The 25,584-nt window shown below is 34.4% G+C and overlaps 1 protein-coding gene across 4 annotated transcripts in view; it reads left to right on the top strand.

The window, feature by feature from the left end:
* The window catches only part of GPBP1L1 (GC-rich promoter binding protein 1 like 1), a 42,787-nt gene that overhangs the window by 3,309 nt on the left and 13,894 nt on the right, over positions 1-25,584 (top strand). For all 4 annotated transcript variants that reach the window (XM_011367600.2, XM_011367603.2, XM_011367601.2 and 1 more), the window contains exons 2-5: positions 11,701-12,705; positions 13,318-13,432; positions 15,679-15,808; positions 16,204-16,490. In XM_011367600.2, the coding sequence (XP_011365902.1) occupies positions 13,373-13,432; positions 15,679-15,808; positions 16,204-16,490 (477 nt within the window). In that variant the 5' untranslated portion in view covers positions 11,701-12,705; positions 13,318-13,372. The remainder of the gene's footprint in view (positions 1-11,700; positions 12,706-13,317; positions 13,433-15,678; positions 15,809-16,203; positions 16,491-25,584) is intronic.

Here is a 25,584-nt window from a genome sequence, read left to right as displayed (position 1 = left end):
ATTTAAAGAGCTTTTTAGAAATTACAAGTCAGTTTCTTTGTATTTTGCCATCATTGCCTACTGGACTCAAACTTGAGTGAGATCTTTTTTTTTTTTTTTTTTTTTTTCCCCTCAAGGTGCTCAGAGTGGTTTGCACATATTGATATAAATATTCTTTCAATTGATTCTGGATAGTGTCTTATCAGGGCTCTTGAATTTTGGGGCGGAAGTGTTAGGAAGACTTTTATTTTGAATGAATTCATTCAGTTTTCTCCATCAGTGTCTGTTTAAAGGCTTGGGTGAGGAGGGCACATGCAACCGTTTCACTATGTTTGGGATAATAGGAAATCTGGGCACATTTCTGCTCATAATTCATTTTTAAATGCTCAGTTACAGGGAAAACGCAATTCTGAATGAGACCAGCAGATTGCATATCTTTGTTTTATACACTTAAATTGTATAAGAATAACACTGATAACTCTAATATGCCAGGGACTGTTACTTAAAATGCTTTATCTTTATTATTACTATGAGGTAGATATTGTTTTATCCCCATATTTTAGTTGAGGAAAATAAGTCCAGAGATTTATCCAGTTGGTAGCAGAGCCTGTATTCAACCTAAGCAGTCTGTTTCTAAGTTGTTATGATTAACCATATGGCTGCTGCCCTGAAACATGAAAAAAAGGCTTAGAAAGATGAGAGGTACAAAAAATTTTAAAGGCTCCCAACTAAAAAAGTAGTTAATGGAAAATTTTAAAGGCTCCCAACTAAAAAAATAGTTAATGGAAAAGATGAATTTTGGTGTGTGTATTTCTAGTTTTTCAAATAGATGGGGGAAAATCTAGGTGGTGCATGCTACCTCGTAAATAACTGTTAGTGCCATTGTCTGGAATTTAATATGTGGTTGTGCTGCCCAAGTCACTTCTAAATCAGACCCTGGTTTTTATTTTCCATTGAAGTCTGCCCAATACAAAACTGACTACAATCAAACTTGAAAAATAGTTCAGTAAGCAGAACTGAAGTTTTGTCCAAAAGTACATCTTAACTAATGAGGTAAAATATTGCTAACGTCATGTAAATTGAATTTGTATAGGTGATTTCAGATATATTAGGTAAATATTTAAAGGATTCTAATTGTTATTTTCCTTTACTGAAGCAAATAACCTTTAATTGACCTGTTGGGCAAATCATTTTTCATTTTTCAGACAAAACAGGTCAGTCATTTTAAGAAATGCTAGAGGCTGTGCTATGGTGCCAGTTTTGGTGTGGTAATACAAGGGCTAGTAATACAAGATGACCATAAAACATTCTTGCCACCAGAGAACTTAGTTTAACAAGTAAGTGCAAAAATATTCAGAGGATAACAACATAGAAAGCTGTCTTTCTTTAAGGAGTTGGTTTTTAACATACTCATTAAATGTACCTTCCTTTCATGTGACAAAACTACTTTGTTTTATGTTAAACAGACATTAGGTTAGGGAATCACCAGCATAAACACATTTTTAGTACACTTTCCGAGCAGTAGGTCTACTTGTTTGGAATAAGTTCTATTTTCAAAAACAAAATTGAATTCATATAAGTTGGGCTATACTTTAAATTTAGATTGCAAACTCTTGTTTCTGTTCATTATAAGTTTAAATTTCATTATATAAAAATTCTTAATTATTGCTATCTTTGAAGTTTATAAGTATGTTGAAAACTTGATTTGGTGGCTCTTTAGTTAATTAAAAAGTAGAACCATTTCAGTGTTCCTGCTATGCATTTATGAATTACTAACTCTACACTTTATAATTAGTCTTACCAAGTATGATGAGAAGGGTAATGAGAACCATTTATTGTGGGCTTCATAAATTAGAAGCTATAATAGAGTCCAATATATATAATCCCATTCCTTAAAACACTTTAAAATATATATTAACTCTTCTAAGTGAGTATACAGAGGTTCCAAGAAGTTAAGTAATTTGTATAACTTAAGGAGATGGGGATTCAGGCAGCTTTATCTGATTTTAAAACACTTGTTTCTACCACATCACATAAAAAGTATGGTATGGTAATTAAGGGCACCAGCTTTATAGCCTGATTTTGAATCTCAGCATTGCCACTTACAGCTTTATGACCTCAGGAGAATGTTAGGTGAGGTTTCTGTGCCTGTTCTTTCCTCTCTTAAATGGGGACAGTAGTACCTTCTCATAGGTTTATCGTGGTTAATAAATGAAATAATCTGTAAAGTTCTTAAAACGATGCCAACAATAAGAAGCACTTAATACTTGTTAAATAAATTGTATGAAGTTATTTTAATGAACATCTTTTCACTGATCCTTAGTGAAATTTGAACAGATCATTGCACGTGGAGATTTTTGTTTTGTTTTTCTTTCTTAGTACAGTTCTATTGGAATCAGAATCCAAGTCCCACACACTATAATTGACTGGCATTCTTTCAGGTCTCTTAAATTGTATGTTTCTTCTGGTTTTTTCCTTGCACTTTTTTTATGGGGGAAAAAAGGTCATTTGTCCTGCATTTCCCACATTGTAGATTTTCCTGATTTCCTGTAAGTCGGTAGTTGGATATAGAGGCTTAGACTGAGTTTTGATTTGCGGGGAGGGAGAAGTGAGGAGAAGACTTTCATAGGTGAGTCTGCTTTTAGGGATTTTTTTTTTTCCTGGTTTGTTCACTGGTTCTCATCTATATCATTTTCTTATAATTTCTCTATTGAGCAGCATAGAGTAATTTTATGAGTTATTTGCCCTCCTTTCATATGCTTGTGAAATGGAGAATTTGGTTTGCTTCTGGGCCATATTCAATATTAACTTTTACGGCAGTTTGTTTCTTGTTCTTTTTTTCTTGTATATATTTATTGTATTATGAAATTGAACTAAGTATGCTGAGTTTGCAAGTTTTATTTTCTGTTTTTGTTTACTAGTGAGTAGTTTTATCTGCCTATTTGGTCTGAAATTTTCTCAAAACTGGTTTTTTTTACTCTTGTTTATTTCCCTATCCCCCCCCGCTCCCCCCCACCACCACCACCCCGCACCTATTAAAAACATCATTCTTAACACTTATTGAGTACTCACTTTTTGCCTGTAGGGGAAAATAGCCTGACACTGTTCTTAACACTTTATATATATTCACTCATTTAATCATCAGCTTTCTAACAATCTTCAGATTACAGATAAGGCCTTATTTGAAGCAAAAAAAACCCAAAACAAACAAACAAAAAAAAACGGTCAAGTGACTTGCCCAAGGTCGCAGAGCCAACTAGCTCCAGAGTCTGCTCTTCTAACTTAAAAGTAATGTTTGGATGAGAAAAAAAATTTATTCTTAAGAGAGTTTTAGAAATGCTTGTAAGCAAAATGAACTTGAAGTAAAAACGTGTTTTGTGATAACAGTAGTCACTACTATTAAACCTCAATTATAAAAATTTAGTTTTTAAAAGGTGACAAATAGCCTATTTACTTATATTCATAGGAAATTGGTCCAAAATATGTTTATTACAGGTAGGTATCTATGCAGGCTAATATCTGAGCCCAACCTTGTATTTAATAACACTTTGTTTAATTTCTCAGGATCTCTTTAATTTATCGTTGTCCTTATTTTTCAGTGACACTGACTATTAGGGTCAGTGTAGCTGCAAATATTTGATAAAAGTTATCACTACTGAATAGCTTGTTTGTAGTAGAATTGTTAACAACGGCTTTTGGAGCAAATGTTATAAAAACGTTTTTGCTGGTTCTAAAACCTTTGTTTCAAATACTTGCATGAATCTAATCCACTTATCTGAATCTTGCCAGAATTTAATGTGTCAGATTGCATTAGATAACAAATGTACTTATGTATCATACTATTTTTATTTGGAACCGTTGTGATTTCAGTAAATTCTATTTTTATTAGTGGGGTAGCGAATGTTTCGGTATAATTGCCACAAGTGTTTGTGACCTTTGAATGACAAAACAATGGAATGGAGAAAGGTTATAAATTTTAATCTTTAAAAATTTTCTACTTTGTCAAATTACTTTCAGGAAATGTTTTCTGGAACAGTGAAGCAGAAGATACAGTGATGAAAGTTTGTTACTAATGAGAAGACTGAAAGGATTCTTGTGTTAGACATTCTACTAATTGGGCTTTAAAGTGATCCTTTGTTGTTCCTTTTGTCTGTTTACTGTTTTAACCCCCTTCCAATATTGCCTTTTTTGTGAATATTAGTGGGAAGGGAAACTGGAAAGGCTGTGTGCGTGTAACTTGTATGCATACACACACATATACTTTCTGTTCCGGACCCCTGGCAGCTGTGCTACTCAATACACTAGACTGTGAGAAATGCAACAAAGCAAGGACAGTTTAGGTTCCATTCCATTGGCTAGTGGCAGTGGCATTGCTAGTGGGGCAGTTTCCTAAGAGGCTCTTCCTGTGGTGTGACCTTGGTTGGTGGTTTTGACTAAGCTTTACTTGGTTTCTGCATGTTTGCAGAGTGAAGGAGGTTCTCATTCATTCTCTGAATGCTCACTATATGATAAATTCCTTTTTTGCTTACTCTACCTAAATATGGTTTCTTTCTTTCAACTAAGGACCCTGATTTGTAAATTGGCTAATACAGTTTGCTACTTCTATAAGATTTTGTTTGTTACTGTCTCTGTTTAGAGTAGTCTTCCTAACTCAAATGAAAAACTTCGTGGCTGTTTTTTGTTTGTTTTTTAAAGATAATCTTAGGTAAGAGTTTTCCCTTTTATCCATTCCCAGTTCTTAAAAGCAGTTGTTCTCAACTTTTTAAAATTTATGTTGAGGAAGGCCTGGGTGCCGTTAGTTTATTAAAGCTCCCACGTGACTGTCTTTTAATAAATAATTCTTTTATTATTACAAAAGCAATATATGTAGTGGGTAGAATATTAGGATATATAGATATACAGGAATGAAAACTTGACATTCCCATCATCTAGAAATTACTACTTCACAACTTTCAGTGCATTTTTTTTCCAGATCTTTTTCTAAGCACTTATATATGTTTTAATTTTTATTTTACTAAAATGAGATCAACTTGCAACTTGTTCTTTTTGTCAGTGATGTTCACTTTCACTATGAGTAAATGTTCATTTCCTTTAATATCCAGGTGCTATTTAGATTGCCCCATCTGGTCCAAAATATGTTTATTACAGGTAGCTATCTATGCAGGCTAATATCTGACCCCAACCTTGTATTTAATAACACTTTGTTTAATTTCTCAAGATCTCTTTAATTTAGCATTGTCCTTATTTTTCAGTGACACTGACTATGAGATTGGACTAGTCCTAAAATTGTTTTGTGCCCTTGCATTCTTGCGGTATCGTTTAGTTTGTTTCTTTGATTTCTGTATTTATCTCTAAACTGCACTTTACAGCTAAAAGTGTAATGGATTCACGTCTAAAGGTTTTTGACTAGCATATGTCATAGCTATATCTCATTTTGCATTGTATCATAATACCTGATTGACCTATTTTTGTAATGCTAACATTAATCCTTGTATTAAAGTGATGGTAGTTCAATCCATACATTTAAGAGTAAGTCTTTCCCCCTTGCAACAAGAAACTAATTTGTATGGTGTTACTTTGCACTAAGAGTTCCCAGTCCCTTATCAATCATTGGCCTAATTTTTTTAAGGCAACTTTATTGAGATATAACTTACATAATATGAATTCACCCATTTTAAATGTACAATTCAATAATTTTTTTAGTACATACACAGAGTCATGCAACCAAGTGCCACTATCTAATTTTAGAACATTTTCATCACTCCATGAAGAAATCCCATATTCATTAGCAGTCACCTCCCCGGCCCTAGGCAACTACTAATCAACTTTCTGTCCCTATGGATTTGCCTATTTTGGACATTCCGTATAAATAGAATTATGATCTTTTGTGTCTGGCTTCCTTCACTTAGCATAGTGTTTTTAAGGGTCATCCATGTTGTAGTATGTATCAGTATTTCATTTGTTTTTGATTGCTTTATAATCCATTAGTGAATATACCACATTTTGTTTATCCATGGGCATTTGGGTTGTTGCCTCTTTGTGGCTATTAAGAGTAACACTAGTATGAATATCCACATAGTAGTTTTTGTATAAATGTATGTTTGCATCTTTCTTGGATCTTTCTAGGCGTAGAATTACTTGGTCATATGTTTAATTTTCTGGTAAACTGTTATCCAAAGTAGCTGTACCATTATAGATTTGTACCAGCAATTTATGATGGCTTCAATTTCTCCGCATCCTCAGCAACACTTGGATCTGTCTTTTTTATTATAACCATCCCAGTGAGTGTGAAATGGTATCTCATTGTGGTTTTGCTTTGCATTTCCCTCATGACTAATGATGTTAAGCATCTTTTACTGTGCTTGTTGGTCATTTGTATATCTTTGGAGAAATGTCTATTCAGCTCCTTTGCCCACTTTATAATTGGGTTGTCTTTTTGTTGAGTTGTAATAGTGTTTTATTTTATTGAGGTACAATTGACATACAACATTAGTTTCAGATATACCACATAACCATTTGATATTTGTATATATTGTGAAATGATCACCACAGTAAGTCTAGTTAACACCTATCACCATACATAGTTAAAGTTTTCTTCTCATGGTGAGAACTTTTAGGATTTACTCTCAGCAGCTTTCAGACATGCAACACAATAAAATTAACTGTAGTCACCATACTGCAATTACATCCCTAAGACTTATTTATTTTATAACTAGAAATTTGTACCTTTTGACCCCCTTCACCCATTTTGCCTATCCCCCATCTCCTGCCTCTGGCAACCATGAATCTGCTCTCTATCTATGAGTTTGATGGGATTTTTTTAGATTTTACAAATGGGATCATACAGTATTTGTCTTTATTTGACTTATAAACCCCTCAAATACCATTCATGTTATCACAAAAGACAAGATTTCATTCTTTTTTATGGCTGAAGAATAGAAGTGTGTGTGTGTGTGCGCGCGCGCGCGCACACACACACATCACATTTTCTTTATCCATTCATCTGTCAGTGGACACTTAGGTTGTTTCCATATCTTATCTATTGCATATAATGCAGCAATGAACATGGTGGTAGACAAGTCTTTTCGAATTAGTATTTTTGTTTTCTTCAGATATATATCCAGAAATGAAATTTCTGGATCATACAAAAGTTTTAATTTTTTGAGGGACCTCCATACTGTTTTCCGTACTGGCTGCACCAATTTACATTCCCACCAACAGTGAACAAGGAGTCCCTTTTTTCCATATCCTCACCAAATACTTGTTTCTTGTCTTTTTGAAAATACCCATTCTAATAGGTGTGGAGTAATATCTCATCTTATTTATTTTAGATACAGGTCCTTATCAGATACATGATGTGCAATCTTTTCTTTGTTTTGGGGTTGTCTTTTCACTTTCTCGATGATGTCCTTTGAAGGACAAACATTTTTAGTTTTGATGAAGTCCAATTTATCATTGTTTAGCTCAGTGGTTCCCAACCTTTTTGTTACCAGGGACTGGTGCTCCTATGAGAATCTAATGTCTGGTGATCTGAGGTGGAGCTGAGGCAGTGATACTAGTGCTGGGGAAAAGATTTTAAGATGGAATTGGCCCAAGAACACGTCAACAGTGTACCATTGTGGGTGGCAAGTCTCAAGGTACTGACCTTTAAGAGAATATTGGTCTCTGTAGTAGAGAACAGAAATAGTTAAGAACATGGTTTTATGTGTTTCTTCAACCAGTCAGCTTCATGGGTGATAAACAGTAAGCAAGAGTTGGATTTTACTGGGGTTGGAGTTTTGGGAATTGCGTACAGGTCATGAGAAGAGCCAGAGAGTTGAGGGAGTCATAATGATGATGTAGGTAATTTAAAGTATAGAACTCCCTTCTGCTACCCACCCATCCTCACTATTAGCTGAAGACTTTGTTTCTATTTCATTAAGAAGATAGAAGCAATCAGGATAGACAGTCTAAGCTTTCATCTAGTGTAGTATTCAGATATTCTGCCTTCCCTGCTGTTACTGTAAATGAAATATGTACAAACCTACTGAAGACCAATCTCTGCTGGTCTTTACTTCTTCACCTACTCAAGAACATTGTTTCAGCAGTTTTCTACATCATTAACTACATCAGGTTTTTCTTCTTTACTAGGTTATTCCTATCAATGTACAAAAAAAAAAACTTATTTTGGCCACACATCTCCTAGCCATCACCCCATTTCTGTTTTACAGTACTCAGAGGAGTTGTATACACTCGCAATCTGTAGTCCCTTCCTTTAGAATCAACAGAGATCAGGCTTTCACCACTACCCCTGGTCACTGATAACTTCCATGTTGCTAAATCCAGTGGTCAGTTCTCAGTGTTCTGTCTCATTTAATAGCATTTGATAGAGCTAGTCACTCCTTTATTGAAATACACTTCTACTTAGCTTCTGGGTTCCCATACTTTTTTGGTTTTCTTCTCAGTATTCCCGATATTTGAAGTTATAATACGCTAGTTAAAAATAAGACACTGCATATTTTGGGGATTTTCTCATAGATTATTATTTTTTTAATCTATATTAGAGCCAAACCTTAGCAATATTATAAAGGTAACTCTTGAGTTATCTGTATATATGTGAGGGGAAAGTAATTTTCTATGGATTGAGAAATGGAGGGTGAGAAAATAAAGACACTAAGGGTGCACGGCTCTCTATAGAAATTTTGTTAAGAATAAAGGGAAATGATCATAAATACCTAGAGGGAAATACAGACTCTAGGAAAGAGTTTTGTTTAAAGTTGGGGGAGAATTGGATGTGGTTTTTTGTTAGTTGACTGAAACTGGTATAGATAGAGGTTGTAATTATCAGGAGTAATAGATGGGGACACTGCTGGACTGTGGAGAAAATGAAAGTGATTGAGATCAAGAACACAAGGTAGAGAAGTAAGAGGAGCCTGAGGTAGAGGAGATTGAGATAAGGCCCTGGCAGTATAAGCGTAATTATAAGGTATAAAGTTAGACCATGTTGTGAAGTACTAACAGATTGCCAGGGCCTAAGGAAGTGCCCGATAAGTCATAGATTTTGAAAAGGTAAAATGTTTAACAAATATTTATGAATGAATGGTTGGATCAAGTATTCAGGTATAGGCAATTCTGATATGTACGTTGCAGGGAGAGAGCAAAAGCCGCTTAGGTAAAACCTGAAAATGAATGATGTTGAGCACTGTTTATATTTAGTATTGACTATTTCTACTGACTTAACTGCTTTTTATAATTTATTATAATTTTTTTTATTGTGGCAGAATACACATAAGATTTACCACTGTAACCATTTTAAGTTGTACAATTTAGTGGTATTAAGTACGTTCACAGTGTTTTGCAACCATCATCGTCTAGTTCCAGAAATTTTTCATTACCCCCAACAGAGACCTCGTATGCATTAAGCAGTCACACTCCTTCCCCACCTCGTAACCTCTTATCTGTTTTCTGTCTCTGGATTGGATATTTCATAAGTGGATCACACAGTAATATGTGTATCTGACTTCTTTAACTTAGTATGTTTTCAAGGTTCATCCATGTGGTAGCATGTGTCAGTACTTCATTCCTTTTTATAGCTGAATAATATTCTGTTGTATGGATAAACCACGTTTTGTTTATGTGGTTTCTTCTGTTGTTGGACATGTGGATTGCTTTACTTTGTGGCTATTATGAATAAGCTGCCATGAACATTCCCTTACAAGTTTTTGTGTTGACATGTCTTCATTTTTCTTGGATATATACGTAGAGGTGGAAATGTTAGGTCAAATGTTAACTATATTTAACTGAGGAACTGACAACTGTTTTCCACAGGAGCTGCACCATTTCATATTTCTATGCACAGTGTATGAGGGTTCCAATTTCTCTGCATCCTTACTTTATTATAATTTATAAGAATTAATTAAACCTTTGAATCCTTACCACATACAAAGCACCCCATGCTAGATGCTTAGTGAATTTCAAAGAAAGGCAAGGCAGGAATCTAGCAGCAACAAGTTCTCAGCCTGCTGGCTGTTGAAATCAACATTTGTAACTATCCTAGGAGGAACAAGTGTTAAGTGTACAAGAAGGCACAATTAAAGTACTTAGGATTTCAGGGCATGAGGTTTCTTGTGGGAAAGGCTTATTTCTTGACTATCAGACCAAGGAATTTAAATCCTATTCTGTAGTTGGTAGGAAGCAAGAAAATTTCTGAGCAGGGTAGTGATATAATTTGAGCCTGAATTCAAGAAGAATAATATGGCAGTCAAGAGTAGATAAAGGCTGAGGCAGAGGATAGAAGAGACTTAGTATAGTGCCTGTGAAACCACGTTTGTTTGTTTGTTTGTTTGTTTGTTTGTTTGTTATTTGGAGAGTAATTGGAACCTGGAGTGACAAATGGAAATGGAAGCTAAAGAATGGAAAGAGTGAGACTTGGAAACTCTTTTATCTTTATAGTCTCCCTGGTTATCTCTTCTGACTTTAAACATCATCTACAGTATTCTGACAATTTTCAAAAGTTTATCTCCAGAACAGACCTCTCTGAGCTCCAGACCACATACTTGACATCTCATATTTAAAATATTTTTTATCTTAATTTCCCCTCCAGTCTAGTCTTACACAATGTTTTTTAAAGTCCTAAGAGAATAAGTGATATATTTTTTCCTTTTCAAAATGTCTCAGCGGTTAAGCAAAAGCCCCTTCAATTAGTCTCTTTATAAAAATGGCTACAATCCTAAAAGCCATCCTCAAAGAACTTTATAAAATTTTGCAAAGCGAAGTATTTCATTACAAAAATATGTGACTAATAGAGAAGGTAAGACAAAATGCTCATAGTTCCATCATCCTAGTAAAACCATTATTGGCATTTTGTCACGTTTCCCTTTAGTTTTTTGCTTCCAGAAACAGTAATTTCTTTTATCTGTCCTCTTTCTTCTTTTATTTATCTCCTTTTACTAAAACACTCTCATTTGTCAGTCTTCTCCTCCCTAACACATACTCTGCACTTGCATGCACAGACCATGCTCTTATATAACTTTACATCCTCAGTGTCAGCATATTGAGCATGGTGGGTAAGTAATTGTTAAGGGGTATATAACAGCTTTAGCACCTTCACACCAGTTAGCTTTGCCAGTTAATATTTTCTCCACAATCACAGCTGTTTTAACGGGAACTCTGCTAGAGAAATTTGTGATTGAATATTAACCGAAAAGATGATGTATGCTAATTGGAAGATTGGAATGTGCCTGGTGGGTTTTGAAAAGGGGAACAGTTTATATTTAAAATTAAAGCATTTTTCTTCATATCTAAGTTTCATAACCTAATGGTGATTCATCTCCCTGCCTTGAATTTAAGGTTTTCTCTTTAAACCAGAATTCTTCAGACAAAAGTTATACAGCACTTAATCATCTTTTCCATAAGGAAACTTGATTTGAGTGATATTTTTCCATAAGAACCTATTATAGGAACATCATCATCATACATTTATTACTGGGAGTTGCTAATTTAATAAATGATTATATGAAAAAAACAAACTGTTCAGGTGACTTCTAAAATCCTTGAAAGAATTATAGCCAGTTATGTTGTTATAGGTGGTAACACATTAATGTCTAAATTGGACTTAAGAATTTTGACTCTTAAGATCTTTATTTGATTGATCATTTGACTGGATCTCATTTTAGCAATAATATATAATAATGATTTTGCTTCATGATAATGTGTTTTGTTTTGTTTTGTTTCCATTTATAGTGTGAGATTCCTGTGGCCTGTTAATTGATTGAATAGTGGTGGAAATGGATCCAAAATGATAAGTGACTTCTCTTTCTGAAGCGGTTGAAGATTCTTCATATCACCTTCAGAAGCTCAATTCAGTCTTCAGGAAGGGGCAGAACAAGTGAAATACAGAAAACTGAAGAGAAGAAAACCTCACTTTGAGACTGTCTTTCTCCTTGACTACTCTCTAACCCTTGTCTTTCTACTTAATTTTGCTGTGAATTTATAAATAGTGAAGACCAAAGAAATAGAAGATATATTTGAGAGCTTTATACCAAGAAATTTGCCTTGAAAGCTGCTATTCTTTGGAGGGAAAAGTATATCAAGTTCCTGATTTTTTTTTTTAAACAAGATTTCTTAAATCCTTAGATTCTGAATGATAAATATAAACACATTTCTGCACACTGTTTTTAGCAGCTGTGTAAGAATAATGAAATTTGTAAATTAAGAGCATTGTCCTGTGGATGTTTTGCCACTAAAGTTGACTGCTCAAATCTTTTTTGGCTCTTTAAAAATTACATTTTCGATCTATCACTTTGATGACATTTGCCCATATCAGTCCACTTGCCTTTCTAGCTATGACCTTGTTATGAATAGTGTTCGTACTCACTGTGCAGATGTCTATGTATTATCTATTTAAGCAACATCATAGTGCCATCACCCAAGGAAGTTGAATGAGGTGAACATAGACGTAGCTCTTTCCCCTTCCCCCCTTTTTTAAATGTAACAAACACTTTTATGTTCCCCCTTCCCCTTCCCCTTTCCCCTTTTTGGAAACGTGTCAGGAACTAGATAGATTAAGATGAACAATTGAGGGGACACACAGTGATCCACACAGAGCCTGGCTTCTTTGTGCTTCATCACAAGGCGTGCTGCTGGCCAGCCTTATTAAGCACCCTTTTAACAAGAGAACCTCGTGGGAAATCCAGCTGGCAGACTCAAGAAGTTCAGGAAACAGGACCACAGAGGTTACACTCTGGGGTAAATATTCTTCTCTGTCTAGCTTTGGAAGAAGATTATGTATGTATATGTATTGTGGAAAATATACTACTTTCTGGTGTATTTAATTTTGGAAAATATTAGCGAGGTGGTTTGGAGACACTAATGGATCTCTCAGGAAAACTGGTGATAGCTGGTGTTCGAGAAAATTAATGTGAATTAAATTCACATTAATTAAATTTCAAGATACAACTCTTGAAATGTCGTATCTTCCTTCTCTAGAGAGATCTTATCTACTCTTTTTGCCAAAAGTTACCTGAAGCAGATTGATCTCTTTTCCTAAGTATCTGTAATTTTAAGTAGGTTTTTATTCTTAAGGTTCTTCTAATGTAACTCAAGAATTCATTAGCTTCTTATATAACCTTCCAGCTCTGTGTCAAATTTTTTTTTATTATTATTGTTTTCCATGATCATATATTCATAGACTATTGCTTTTATTTAGAACTTCTCAGGTATGGAGTCTGTAATTAGCCTAGAGAGGCTCAGAGGGCAGGTCTTTGTGTAAAGAGGGGGATCTTAAGTAATCACAGGCTCCTTCACACATCGGTATCAGGTTCTCCCAAGCATAAATGATTTGAATTTCCTCATTTTCAGATCCTGGCCATGAGGTTGGATGCCTCACCTTGCTGAAAAGAGACACTGGACCTAAATGGCGCAGCATGACTTTGTTCCTGCTTGGCTAAATTTCTCAACACCACAATCAGTTAAGGTACTATTCCATTCCTATAGTAACTGTCGAAATACCAGTTCTTTTCATCCCCAACTTTGTCTGTAGCCTCTTTTATGGTCAAGGTGTTTTTTGTGTACTTCGCCTTGCCTGAGGATTTCAGATATGTTTTCATAGACTAATTACCTTTGTTTTAACAGGATATAAGTAATTAGGCAATCCAATTCAGTATGTTCCCTGCTACTGCTAGGTATACTGTTTTGTTTTTTCATTGCATGCTAAGCTTTCCTCATTACATGGCACACTTAAGACTTCTTGTATTAGCTGCAGCACACTTTGGAGCTAAAACATAACTTACAAACCTATTACTGAGGACAAAGGGGGAGAGGTCAAAGGAAAATTGTTTTGGGGAAAATAGACCTTTGGAATGAATACACATTTATCTATCTATAGTAGTAGATGAAGAGGAGGAAAAAGGGAAGAGAGTGATTGATTGATCCACTGCCTTACTAAATGAATCTCAGATTAAATCCTAGAAATTCTGTTTTAGAGGCAGTAACCTACTCATTTTAGGGGGAAATGTGTGTTGTATTAGGTAGGGATAAAGACAAGTGGAATAACCAGTTCTTCTAAGTAAAGTAGCCCTAGTCACAGTACACAGAACAGCCTAAATTATTGATAAAGGAAACTTTTGAGAAACTAGTAAACTTAAAAATTCTTCTCATTTTGCCAACCAATAGAGGAGGGACAAAATTGATATGTAATCTTAAGAAAAAGAAAAGTCTACCTTCCCTATTTTTAAATGTGAATTTGGAGGAAAATGTTTCTGGTTTATATAGACCCGCAACCTTTTGCTCTAAACTTCAGGTTGAACTGCCCTTGTGAAATTCTCAAGATTTCATAATTGATAAAATCTGACCCAAGACTTTGGGTTGGTGGGCCCGAGAGATTAGCCTTGGGATCCAGGAAAGTGCTTAAAAATATACAGATCTTATATCTGCAAAGAATGATGCAGCATAGTGAACTAAGTAAAAAAAAAAATTAGAGAATATGATGTCAATATTTTCAGTAAAGTTACAGTAAGCAGAGTTATATGGTATTGGCATAAGGATAGGCATATAAAGCAATGGAATAGAATAGAGAATTCAAAAATAGTCTGTTGATTTTTGACTAAAGTGCCAAGGTAATTTAATAGAAAAGTGATAGTCTTTTTAACAAATGACTCTAGAATTGGATGGGGCAAAGCGGAGAACCTCTGTTTTTACTTCATATCACACACAAAAATTAACTTGAGGAGGATTATAACCTAAATTAAAAAGTTAAAAACCATAAAACTTTTTAGAAAAACAAGAGTCAGAGAAAATCTTTATAGCCCCCTAGAATGGCTAAAATAAAAAAAACTGACAATACCAAGTATTGATGAAGATAGTAATAAGAAAATAGATGTAGAAATGTCTATGCCTCAACCTACAGAATTTTACTATAAGCCCTTGTCAGATATACCTATACTTTGAATGGCTTTTTAGACTTTGATCTCTGTCATTTGATATTAAAGAATGTCATAAAGTAAAATTATTTGGAATAGGAAGCAACATTAGAGTTCATCTATAATACTGTTTCTTAAACTGCTTTTTTGTGTGACCTCAAAGACTTATTCTGCCTGACCTCTTTCCTCGTGCATAAATGAGTAAAATGGGATGATGCCAAATTATAGTATTGTTAAGAGTATTAAGTAATGTTTGGAAATAAATGTTTTATAAAACTATAAAAACTTTGTGTAGTTGTTAACGGCCTACCAAGGTGGTAGTTAAATCACGCCTTTGTCTCCAATTCTAGAATAATTTACAGAAATAATAAGCTGTTTAGAATATTTTTAAAGCAAGCATCTTGCTATTTCTTTCTTATTGCAAGTTTAACTTAATATTTTTGAGTGTAAAGTTTTGGGGCTTATTCTTTATGACAGGTTTTTTTTTGTTGTTGTTGTTTTTTTTTTAATAATTGAACTGCCTTTTCTCCCCTGCTAGGATAAAGGAAATGATTATAGTAAATAACTGAAGTAGCTGTCTTTTCTCCCCTTCTGGGATAATGTAAATGAGTTAATATTTAAATATGTAACATAGGAATTCTCTAACTCAGATGCCTGTGGTACCTTTATTATGGCCCATATGCTCATAATGGCAGTTTCTGTCACCTTTATTACTTGTGTTCTAAAAGCTTTATGCAAAACCTAAGATATTGAAAGAGACATCTACTTAATCTATTTTCTTCTCTATCCTTTATCATCTTAGTCACCTACAGCCACCTTCGAAAAACACGGAGAGCACCTACCCCGAGGAGATGGTAGATTTGGAGTAAGCCGCCGTCGACATAATTCCTCTGATGGCTTTTTTAACAATGGACCTCTACGAACTACAGGAGGTGAGCCATGCTCAACTTTCAGGAGTATATTTAAGCTCTTCATTTAGGGTAAGCATAGTCTGCGGGTTATGTGTCCATAATCTTGAAATAATGATCTTTTGTAAACATAGTTCTCAGATATTCCAGTAGTCATTACTCAGCTACGTTAGCTTTCTACGTATAAAATTCTTATGTTCTCATGAGTCATTTATTCAGTAGAAGAGCTTATAGAAATTACATTAAAAGAAAGAGATGTATTTTGCTATTTCTTTTTAGTGGACTTAATCTTTAATTAAAAAGGTCCCTTGAAGGGCTTTTGGTATACCATAAATCATATCAGGAAGCATCTGGTCCAATTGTTTCTGAGTTTCCAGGAAGCAAACAATCTAATGTGTTATTTTTCCTTACTATTCTAGATTCCTGGCACCAGCCCTCCCTGTTCCGCCACGATTCTGTGGACTCTGGTGTCTCTAAGGGAGCATATGCTGGAATCACAGGGAACCTATCTGGTTGGCATGGTTCTTCCCGAGGTCATGATGGCATGAGCCAGCGTAGTGGAGGTGGCACAGGGAACCATCGCCACTGGAATGGCAGCTTTCACTCCCGGAAAGGTGGTGCCTTTCAGGAAAAGCCACCTACAGAAATTAGGGAAGAAAAGAAAGAAGACAAAGTGGAAAAGTTGCAGTTTGAAGAGGAAGACTTTGTAAGTATGAAGGTTTAGTTGTGTAGTTAAAACCTAACTAATAATGTTTTAAATATAAGACCTTGTTAGTAATGAGAACATTTTAGAAATTACTAAAAAGGGAGTCCCTAAGTTTAGATTTTTATTGTTTTTAGAAGAGAGGAGTTGATAAGCATTAAGATGACGACTGAAAATCCTGTGTAACTTTTAGCTAATCTTCGTTTTCATCTTTGTGCCTTGGAATTTTAAAAAATTCTTCAGTTTCCCTTGAGAGATTTTTTTCTCTTGATTTTGCCCTCATATAGAATAGTTGCGATAAGTTAATGAACATATAATTAGGAGTATTCTAGCTGTTGCCTGTATAGTCAGTAAAACTTGATGCTATTGTATATTGAACTACATGCCTTTTGGGCTCTAATAAACCAAAAGCAAATTTTTTAGTGTATCTTAACAAGGTTTAATAAGTTTATTTAACAAAACATATCCTAATTATCATTTTAACATGTAACCAATATCTTTAAATAATTTTCATTATTTTTTTGTACTAGTTCTTCAAAAAGCTTTGTATATTCTATACTTGTAGCACATCTCTATAGACCACACACATTCATAGTGCTCAACATCCACATGTGGCTAGTGGCTACCTTATTGGTTAGTGCAGCTCCAGTTATTTTTTAAGTATCACGTTAGATTAGCCAGTCACTTCTATTAGAGCCCATTTTTACTGTTAATAAAGGCAGCTAAAGAAGAGTTAAATTTAGGCATCTTTCCCTCTTTTCCTAAGCCTAGCAGATGTTCTGGGGGGGTCCTTGATTTAAATGTTATTTATTAATGTGAATTCTTAATCCCAAGTAAGCACTCATTCTTCAAAACTTTATTCTTAGAAAGGTCTGTAGTGCTCTGACATATTGAATATTTGTCTGGAATGTTCTCTATGTCTAGTCCAGAAATTACTATGACATTAAATTATCACTTTATTTTTTCAATAAACTTGTAAACAAATCAAAGAAAGACCAGTGGGAACCAGCAACCAAAAAAAATTTAATTCTTATTATGAGTTTCCTTTTTTTTTTTTTGTACTTTTATTCATTTATAATTAAATGAACACACTGTAATTATAATTTATATCTGACATGAATGTTTATCTGAAATGCATTTTATACTATGACTATAACCAGCAGAGCATATAGAAAACAAGTTTATTTGGGTCTCTTATAGTTTTGGTTTCTTATGTGCTTTGGTTAAAAAAAAAAAGATAGTAACAAATGAAAAAGATAGTAACAAACGCTAAGTAGTGTGGGTAAAGTGAAAGTTACTTATAAATTAGGCATTATACTGCTGATTGGTATAGTTTGATAAGAAGGTCCTTTATCAGTTCCGTGAGGTTCCAAGTGGGAGATGGTTTGACAACCGAAAGAAAAATGTTAAGACAGCATTATCTTCCCTTGCTAAGTGATTTAAAAGGAAGTTTGCCATCAAATCAAACTGAACAAGGTCATCGGTAAGGGCAAATTTACTTTGCATTTATGTTTTTATGAAATATTCTAAGTGTTCATAAAGTATGGACATACTTTATGAAATATTAACATTTTAATAGCTCTAGTCCAGGGGTCCCCAACCCCTGGGCCTCAGACCACTACCAGGCCTGTTAGGAAACGGGCTGAGCAGCAGGAGGTGAGCAAGTGAAGCTTCATCTGTATTTGCAGCCACTCCCCAGCACTTGCATCACCGTCTCAGCTCCACCTCAGATATCAAGCATTAGATTCTGATAGGAGCACTAGTCCCTGGTGCCAGAAAGGTTGGGGACCGCTGCTATAGACCGTTATTTTACAAATGAGGCCAGATACTCCAGATAGGTTAAAGCTTCCCTAATCTGTTTTCCTCACTTTCCCCAGAGGTAATCATCTGATTTTCAGTGTTCTGTCATCCTCATGCATGTTTTTGATAAACTTATGTATAGATTCATAAACGTTCTCTAATATCATTTTGCCTGATTTTGATCTTTATAGTATTGTAATTCTCTTTCATTTGCTTAAAATTGTTTTGAGATTTTTCTGTATTAATACATATGGCTCTAGATCAGTGGTTCTCATTTGGATCCAAGTCTCCCCATTCTCCTGGGGCACATTTGGCAATATCTAGAGAAATTTTAGTTGTCGTAACTGGGAATACTGCTGTTGGCATCTAGTATATAGAGAACAGGGATGTTGCTTAACATCCTACAATGTATAGTATAGCCATAACAAAGAATTAACCAGCCCCAAATTGCAGTAGTACCATGGTTGAGAAATCTTGCTCTATATCATTTTCACTACTGTACAGTAAATATTTTATTGTGAGAATATAGTTTATGTATTTTCCGGTTGACAGACATTTAGGTTATAAAAGATCGTGTTTTAGAGAATAAATTTAAAGAATTGGAACTAAGGTATTGTAACTAGAGAAAGAAGAGTCAAAAATAAGATTTCTTTTGAAGCACGTTGATGAATAAATTAGTAATTACTTTGAAAAGGAAAAACAGGAGGAGCAGAATTGGAGAAAGAAAATAACAATTTCTTGGTACCAAAGACATGAGTGAGATCTAGATATGTGTACCTGGAAATAGAGATAATAGTTGAGATTTGTGGATAGATAGATTCACCCAAGGAGGATAGTAGAGCCAGAGAGGAGGCCTTGAGCAGAACTTGTGGAATGGCAGTAAGAGCCAACTGAGAAGTAATTGGTTAAAGAAGCGGTATGTCAAGAAAGAGTATAACAAATTAACGGTATTTTGGGGACCTGTTTATAGTGGATTTTCTATATTTTTTTCTACGTTGTACATTGTATAATTAGAAAATTGTTTTTTTGTTTTAAAATAGTTTAATATAATTAACAGTCCTATATTGTTACCTTAAACAAATAACCCTAATTTTCCCTGAGTTGATAGATAGTAATTTCCCTTGCAACATTGTAGTAAGGAATAAATGATCACATACATTGAATGATGTATGTGAAACATTTAGCATAGACCTTGACACATGGGTTTGTAAATGGTAGTTATTATTAAATGTCAGAGAGCTTTGGATTTGGCCATTTGAAGTACCTTTTCAAATGTCATTTTCAAAAACAGTGGGCTTGGTTGGAAGAATTAGAGAATGACTTGGTACACTCTTTGGAGGAAGAGGAGCCACGTGAGAGTGTAGTTTTCTAGGAGCAAGAGACTTCAATGTGTTTGAAACCTGAGGAGCAAGAAATCTGTGGAGAGAAGGGATTCTGAGAGGATGGCAACAGTGTAGCCATAGCTTTTGCATCTCCCCAAATTCCCCAGTTAAAGCATAGTTCCCTTTAATACCTTGAGCAATGTTAGGATTACTCTCACTATTTACATTTAACATTGTGCTGGAGGTGCTGTCAAGTACAAGAAGGCAGGAAAAATAAAATGCATACACATTAAAAGGAAGAAATATAACTCTATTCTCAGATGACTTGATTTCAAAGAAAGTCCTAAGGACTCTAAAGAATTACAAGGTTTCAGGATTCAAGGTCAGTATAAAAAATAAATTGTATTTTTATATGCTAGCAACAACTAATTGGGATATGAAGTTTTATAAAATGCCTTTTGTAAAAAAAAAAAAAAAACCTTTTGTTAAATTTAACAAAAAATGTGAAAGGTATCTATACTGAGCCACAGAATATTGCCAAGAGAAATTAAAGATCTAAATAAAAGGAGAGAGATACCATTTTGAATGAAAGTCTTTGAAATGGAAAACATGTTTAGGATGTCAATTCTATAGATTCTGCACAACTCCAACCAGCATGCTCTTACAGAAACGGACGTTGTTCTAAAATTTATATTGAAATGAAATAAAGAATACATAAATAGACTATCCAAAGAAATCTTGAAAAAGAACAAAGTTGGAGGACTTATACTGCCTAACTTTAAGACTTAGTATAATGCTACAGTAATCAAGATAATGTTACACTGTTAAAAAGATAAACTGATAGTAGAGCTGTATAGAGAGCCCAGAAATAAAACTATGTTTATATAGTCATTTGATTTTCAACACAGGTACCATGGCAGACCATTGGAGAAAGAAATGAGTTTTTAACAAATGGTGCTGGAACAACTATATATATTTTTTGCCCTACTTCTACCTCATAGCATACCAAAAAAAAACAATTAATTTAAAATGGATTATAGACCCTAATGAAAGGCCTAAAACTGTAAAGCTTCTAGAAGAAAACTTAAGAGAATACCTTTCTGGCTTAGGGGATAGAAAAAGATTTCTTTGGACATGGGAAGCAAAAACCATAAGGGAAAACATTGATAAATCAAACTTCCTCAAAACTTAAAACAACTTTCTCTACCAACTCAGGGTAAATATTTACAGAATATATCTATCTATCTATTTATCCATCTATATATAGACAGAGATCTGAAAAGGGATGTATATTCATAATATGAGTAACTCCTACAACTCAATAATAAAAAGACAGCTTAATTTTCTTTAGGAATAATGAGCAAGATTTGAGTGGACACTTCACAAAGGAGGATATATGAATGGCCAGCAGGCACGTGAAAAAAATTATCAATGTCATTAATCATAAGAGAAATTTGGAAATTCAAATTAAGACCCCTGAGGGATAACTGTTACACACCCAACAGAATGGCTAAATTCAAAAGTCTGAAAACACTAAATTTGGTGGCATTTTAGAGCACTTGGAACTCTTTTACATTGTTAGTAGAAATGTGAAGTACTACAACCATTTTGGGAAAAAGAAAGTCTGACAGTTTCTCAAAATTGGAAACAATATAAATATCAATGTGAAAATAGGAAAGTTGTATAATCATGTAATGGACTATTCAGTAATAAAAAGGAATGACTGATAAAAGAATCTCAGCGAAGCCTTACAGGAAAGGGTATATACAATATGATTCCATTTATATAACATTCTACGATTCCATTTATATGACATTCTAGAACAGGCAAATAATCTGTAGTGGGAAAGAAAATAATTGCCAGTGTGGAGTGGGGATTGACTGAGAAAAAGCATGGGGAAACTTGCTGGTTATAGGTAATTTTTTTTTTTTTAATCTTTATAGAGATTGGGGAGGAGTAAGCATTTTTTTCAAAGTCATGGAATGGTGTACTTAGTATTGGTGTGTTTAATCGTATGTAAATTTTAAAAAGTAGATTAGTGTCACCAGTCATAGAATAAACATATCATAAGCCTCCTGATGCGATGCACTGAGGATCCAACATTATCTCTGTGAATTTCTTCCCAAAATGCATAGCCTTGAATCTAACCATGAGGAAACATCATACAAACTCAAACTAAGGTTTCTACAAAAGAATTAGAAAAGATTCTACAAAAGAACTAGCCTGTACTCTAAGAAATGTTATGGTCGTGAAAAAAGAAATTTCCAGATTAAAGAAAACCAAGAGGACAACTAAAGGCAACATATGAAACTAGATTGGATAGTGGATGGGGCAGGGAAACAGTGTTTTTTAAACTTTATTTTGCTATGAAAAACATCTGTTACAGTTTGAGTAAGGATTGTGGATTGGATAATAGTATTTATTGTTAACTTCCTGATTTTTATAATTATACTATGTTTATATAAGAGAATGGCCTCTTAAGGAAATACATAATAAAGTATTTGAGGGTGAATGTCGTCAGGTCCTTCAGTCTGCACATGGTTCAGGAAAAAATATTTGTAGAGAATGGTGGAGTGAATGTGGTAAAATGTTAACATAACAATGTAGATACAAGATGTACAGGAATTCTTTGTATTTTTGTAACTTTTTTGTGAGTGAAATTATTTCAAAATAATAAGAAACAAAAGCAACTGGGATTGAAAAACCAAAAAAATTCATGGATGTCATCTACAAAACAAAGTGAGGAATCATAGCTTAGGGACAAACCACCAGAAGCTTAAGATCTGGGTAGTAGCATTTGCGCTGGAGAAATTGAAGGAAGCAAGAGGGCATCTGACAGCCCTGATTCTCAAAAGAGCCAACAGTTGTTCTAGAAAGCTTAGAGGGCTCATTTGAAAACAGCAGCTAGAAATGAGATGCAGTTTTTCATATTCCAAAAACTAGTAAATAAGGTATGAAGGGTCTTACTGGACCAATCAGGAGAGTAACCCCATAATAGCTTGAACAAGGAAAATTAAGGAATAATTAACTATAACAGGATGGGGTAATGAGCAGTTGCCTAATAAGTAAAGAGAACTAAAGAATGTAGAAACAGCAGATACAATGAGCAGTCACTAACCCTAAGGCTAAGATAAAGAGTCCAAGGAACAATCCCTCAAACCCCCATTAGCACCTCAGGAATGAGATCCAGACCTTGTTGGAAAGGGCTTAGCTGTGGCTCACTGAATGGCTGAGCAATTGCTGAGGCGCTTCTCCAAGAAACATGCTGAAATCTCTCTTCTAGTGTACCTCATAATGCTATTCATGGGAGATGTGTCTCTGCTACAAAATCACTCAAGTCAGAGCTCATGTGTACTTCAGAACCTGGCTTAGCAGGAACTGGGTGCTACGGGAGTCTGCTGAATAAGCACACTGGAACAAGAAGCAAATATCTTTCTATTGTTCTCTACTGACAAAAATTAGCTTGCCATCTGGAAAAGGAAAAATTTTAAGTGCCCAGAAACATTTACACAGAGCTGGCAGAAAGGATAACTTTGGAATTAAAAGGCAATAAATTGATAACTACCATAAGATTCTATCGTTCATACTAACCAGCCAATATTCTCTTACAGAACAAAACTCCAAACCAAGGACAAAACTTGGCAATAGAATCCAGATCAAGCTACAGAGACAGAGACAGTAGAGACAAAAGAAAGAGAAGGTTCTGATAAAAGTGGGGAAGGTGGAGCAAAGGAACAGCTGGGATATCACAGAAAGTAAGCCACCATGGAGTGTTTTTGAACACTCCATGAAAACAACAGAAGAGAGAGCTCCAAAGCATGATGTTAGAAAAGCTATCTTGACCCACACTTACAAAAATTAATCACACAAATGAACAACATAAGGAGCAAGATAACATCCTTACAGACAATGCCAACTATACCTGTAAGACAAACCCACAAAACAAGATAACCATATCCTGCTATTTTTAATTTTAACCCAACCGTGTTAAGAAATGACATGAAAACAACATAAACCAGAAAATCTCAAGGTGTTAGAACTCAGTAAAGAAGTAATAAAAGATTTCAGAAAAAAGGAAGAGCAAACAAGGAACAGGAGAATAAATACTAATGTTTTTCAAGAATTAGAAGATGAGAAAAATTCTAAATAAAGGCAAAACAGTTAAACATTAGAGTTAAGAAATTATATCCAATATATAATGGTCCCTACCCCCATCCTGCAAAAAAAAAAAAAAAAACCCAAACAGGAACAGCTTAAAAGTTAAGTATAATTCAAGAATGATTTCCTGTAATACAGTAAGATTTGTAGCTACAAATTGAAAAACAGACAACAGTGATAAAATACTAGACTCAAGCAAAAAAAATATCCTTTGGACATCCAGACATAAAGACCAAGTGACTTATAAAAGGAAAAATCAGACAATTTGACAACAGTTTTATAACAAGTCAGTGGAGTAACCTTTGCATTACTGTAAGGAAAGAAAATGTGAACCAAGGATTTTATACTCTGTCAAAGTTATCTTCAGTTATAAAGGTCACAGGCAAATATCAATGTGTGAAAACTTATAATACTGTTCCCAAGGCTTTACTAAACAACAAGCTTTAGACAGCCACACTAACCAGAAAGATAGCAACAAAAGGAATGGTAGTAAATATAAAATATATGGTTAATTGTAGAACTAAGACTAAGAATTAAAGTATAGCATTTAACAGCTATGGGTTCTGATAGTCAAAATATAGTATAACTATTAATGAGAGAATGGGGCAAGCCTGTACCAAAAATGAACATTTTATTAACTATATTGGTATAATGTCGATGGTTATCGAGACCATTGTAATATGGAATAAAGCAATTGAATATGATATTCTATACCTTGTGTCCTTAAAAATCAGGATTCTTAGTGTAGAAGAAAGAAAATACAGATTGAGATTGATATACAATAAAACCCCAAGGTACTTGATTTGAATTAGATGCCAATATGAGGTCATGAGGTGTTTTAACATATGTATGTTCTCCTCTACCACCACCCACCCCCGCCACTCTCCCAGGCTCTGTCCCCTAAAAAGTCCTAAAAAAAGAAATGACCAACCCCATAGCAATGAGCATCCCTAGTGCCCAGATTCGTCATCTTGAAATACCATTTCTGGGCAGAATGTTTGAGATAAGCTTGGAATGTTTTTGTTATACCGAGTAGCAAAGAAGTAATTCTTTAATTACTTCTTTGATACAACTAGGGTTGTATCAAAAGGATTCAGAAGCCAAATTGAAGAGGTTCCCACTGGCCAAACATAGGGTATTTCATGTATCAGTTAAGGATGATAACTGCAAGAGTTTGAATTAAAAGTATAATTAAATCTGTGAGTTCACAGTGATACCTCGCCTTGGAAACAAGCATGCATTTTAAATTTTCATATGAATTGTGCCACTGAGTCACCAAATAGAGGAAGTTCCTCTTTATGGAAGTATAATAGCTAATAAAGAAGGAATGATAAAAGATCATTGTTTTGCAGCTTGTAGCGAGTTAATGGTTTTAGACTGAGCATCAGTGCCTGCCAACATCACATAAAAAGCATAACCAGACAAATGTCTTCTAAAAGAAAAAACCAGCAAGAAATTGCCTTGTCAAAATATAAAGGAGAGGAGAAGAGTCTTATGGCTTTTAGAACCAATACCAATTTATAGGAAATGCAGAGGTATAAGACTTTTTTTTAAGACCTGTAGATTTAAAAAGGCAGATGTTTTTTGGAGACGAAAATATAGTTTTGATGAATACACATTTGAGTGGTAAAAGAAGAGCAAAGAGGTGATTGCTGTAAATCAGGATAGTGGTTATTTTCAGAAGGAAGAAGGATGGGTTTTGTTTTTGTTTTTGTTTTTTTTGAATGAGATTTTACAGTGTTTCTGGTTTGGCTGATAATGTTCTGCTTAAACTGATGATTAAGAGAATTAAAAGAACTTTTGCTCATTTGTGCAGT

This window comes from Pteropus vampyrus, unplaced genomic scaffold (assembly GCF_000151845.1).
Source record: "Pteropus vampyrus isolate Shadow unplaced genomic scaffold, Pvam_2.0 Scaffold135, whole genome shotgun sequence".
Lineage (NCBI taxonomy): Eukaryota > Metazoa > Chordata > Mammalia > Chiroptera > Pteropodidae > Pteropus > Pteropus vampyrus.
Note: the sequence above shows the minus strand (reverse complement) of the source record. Positions and strands in the feature narration are given on the sequence as shown.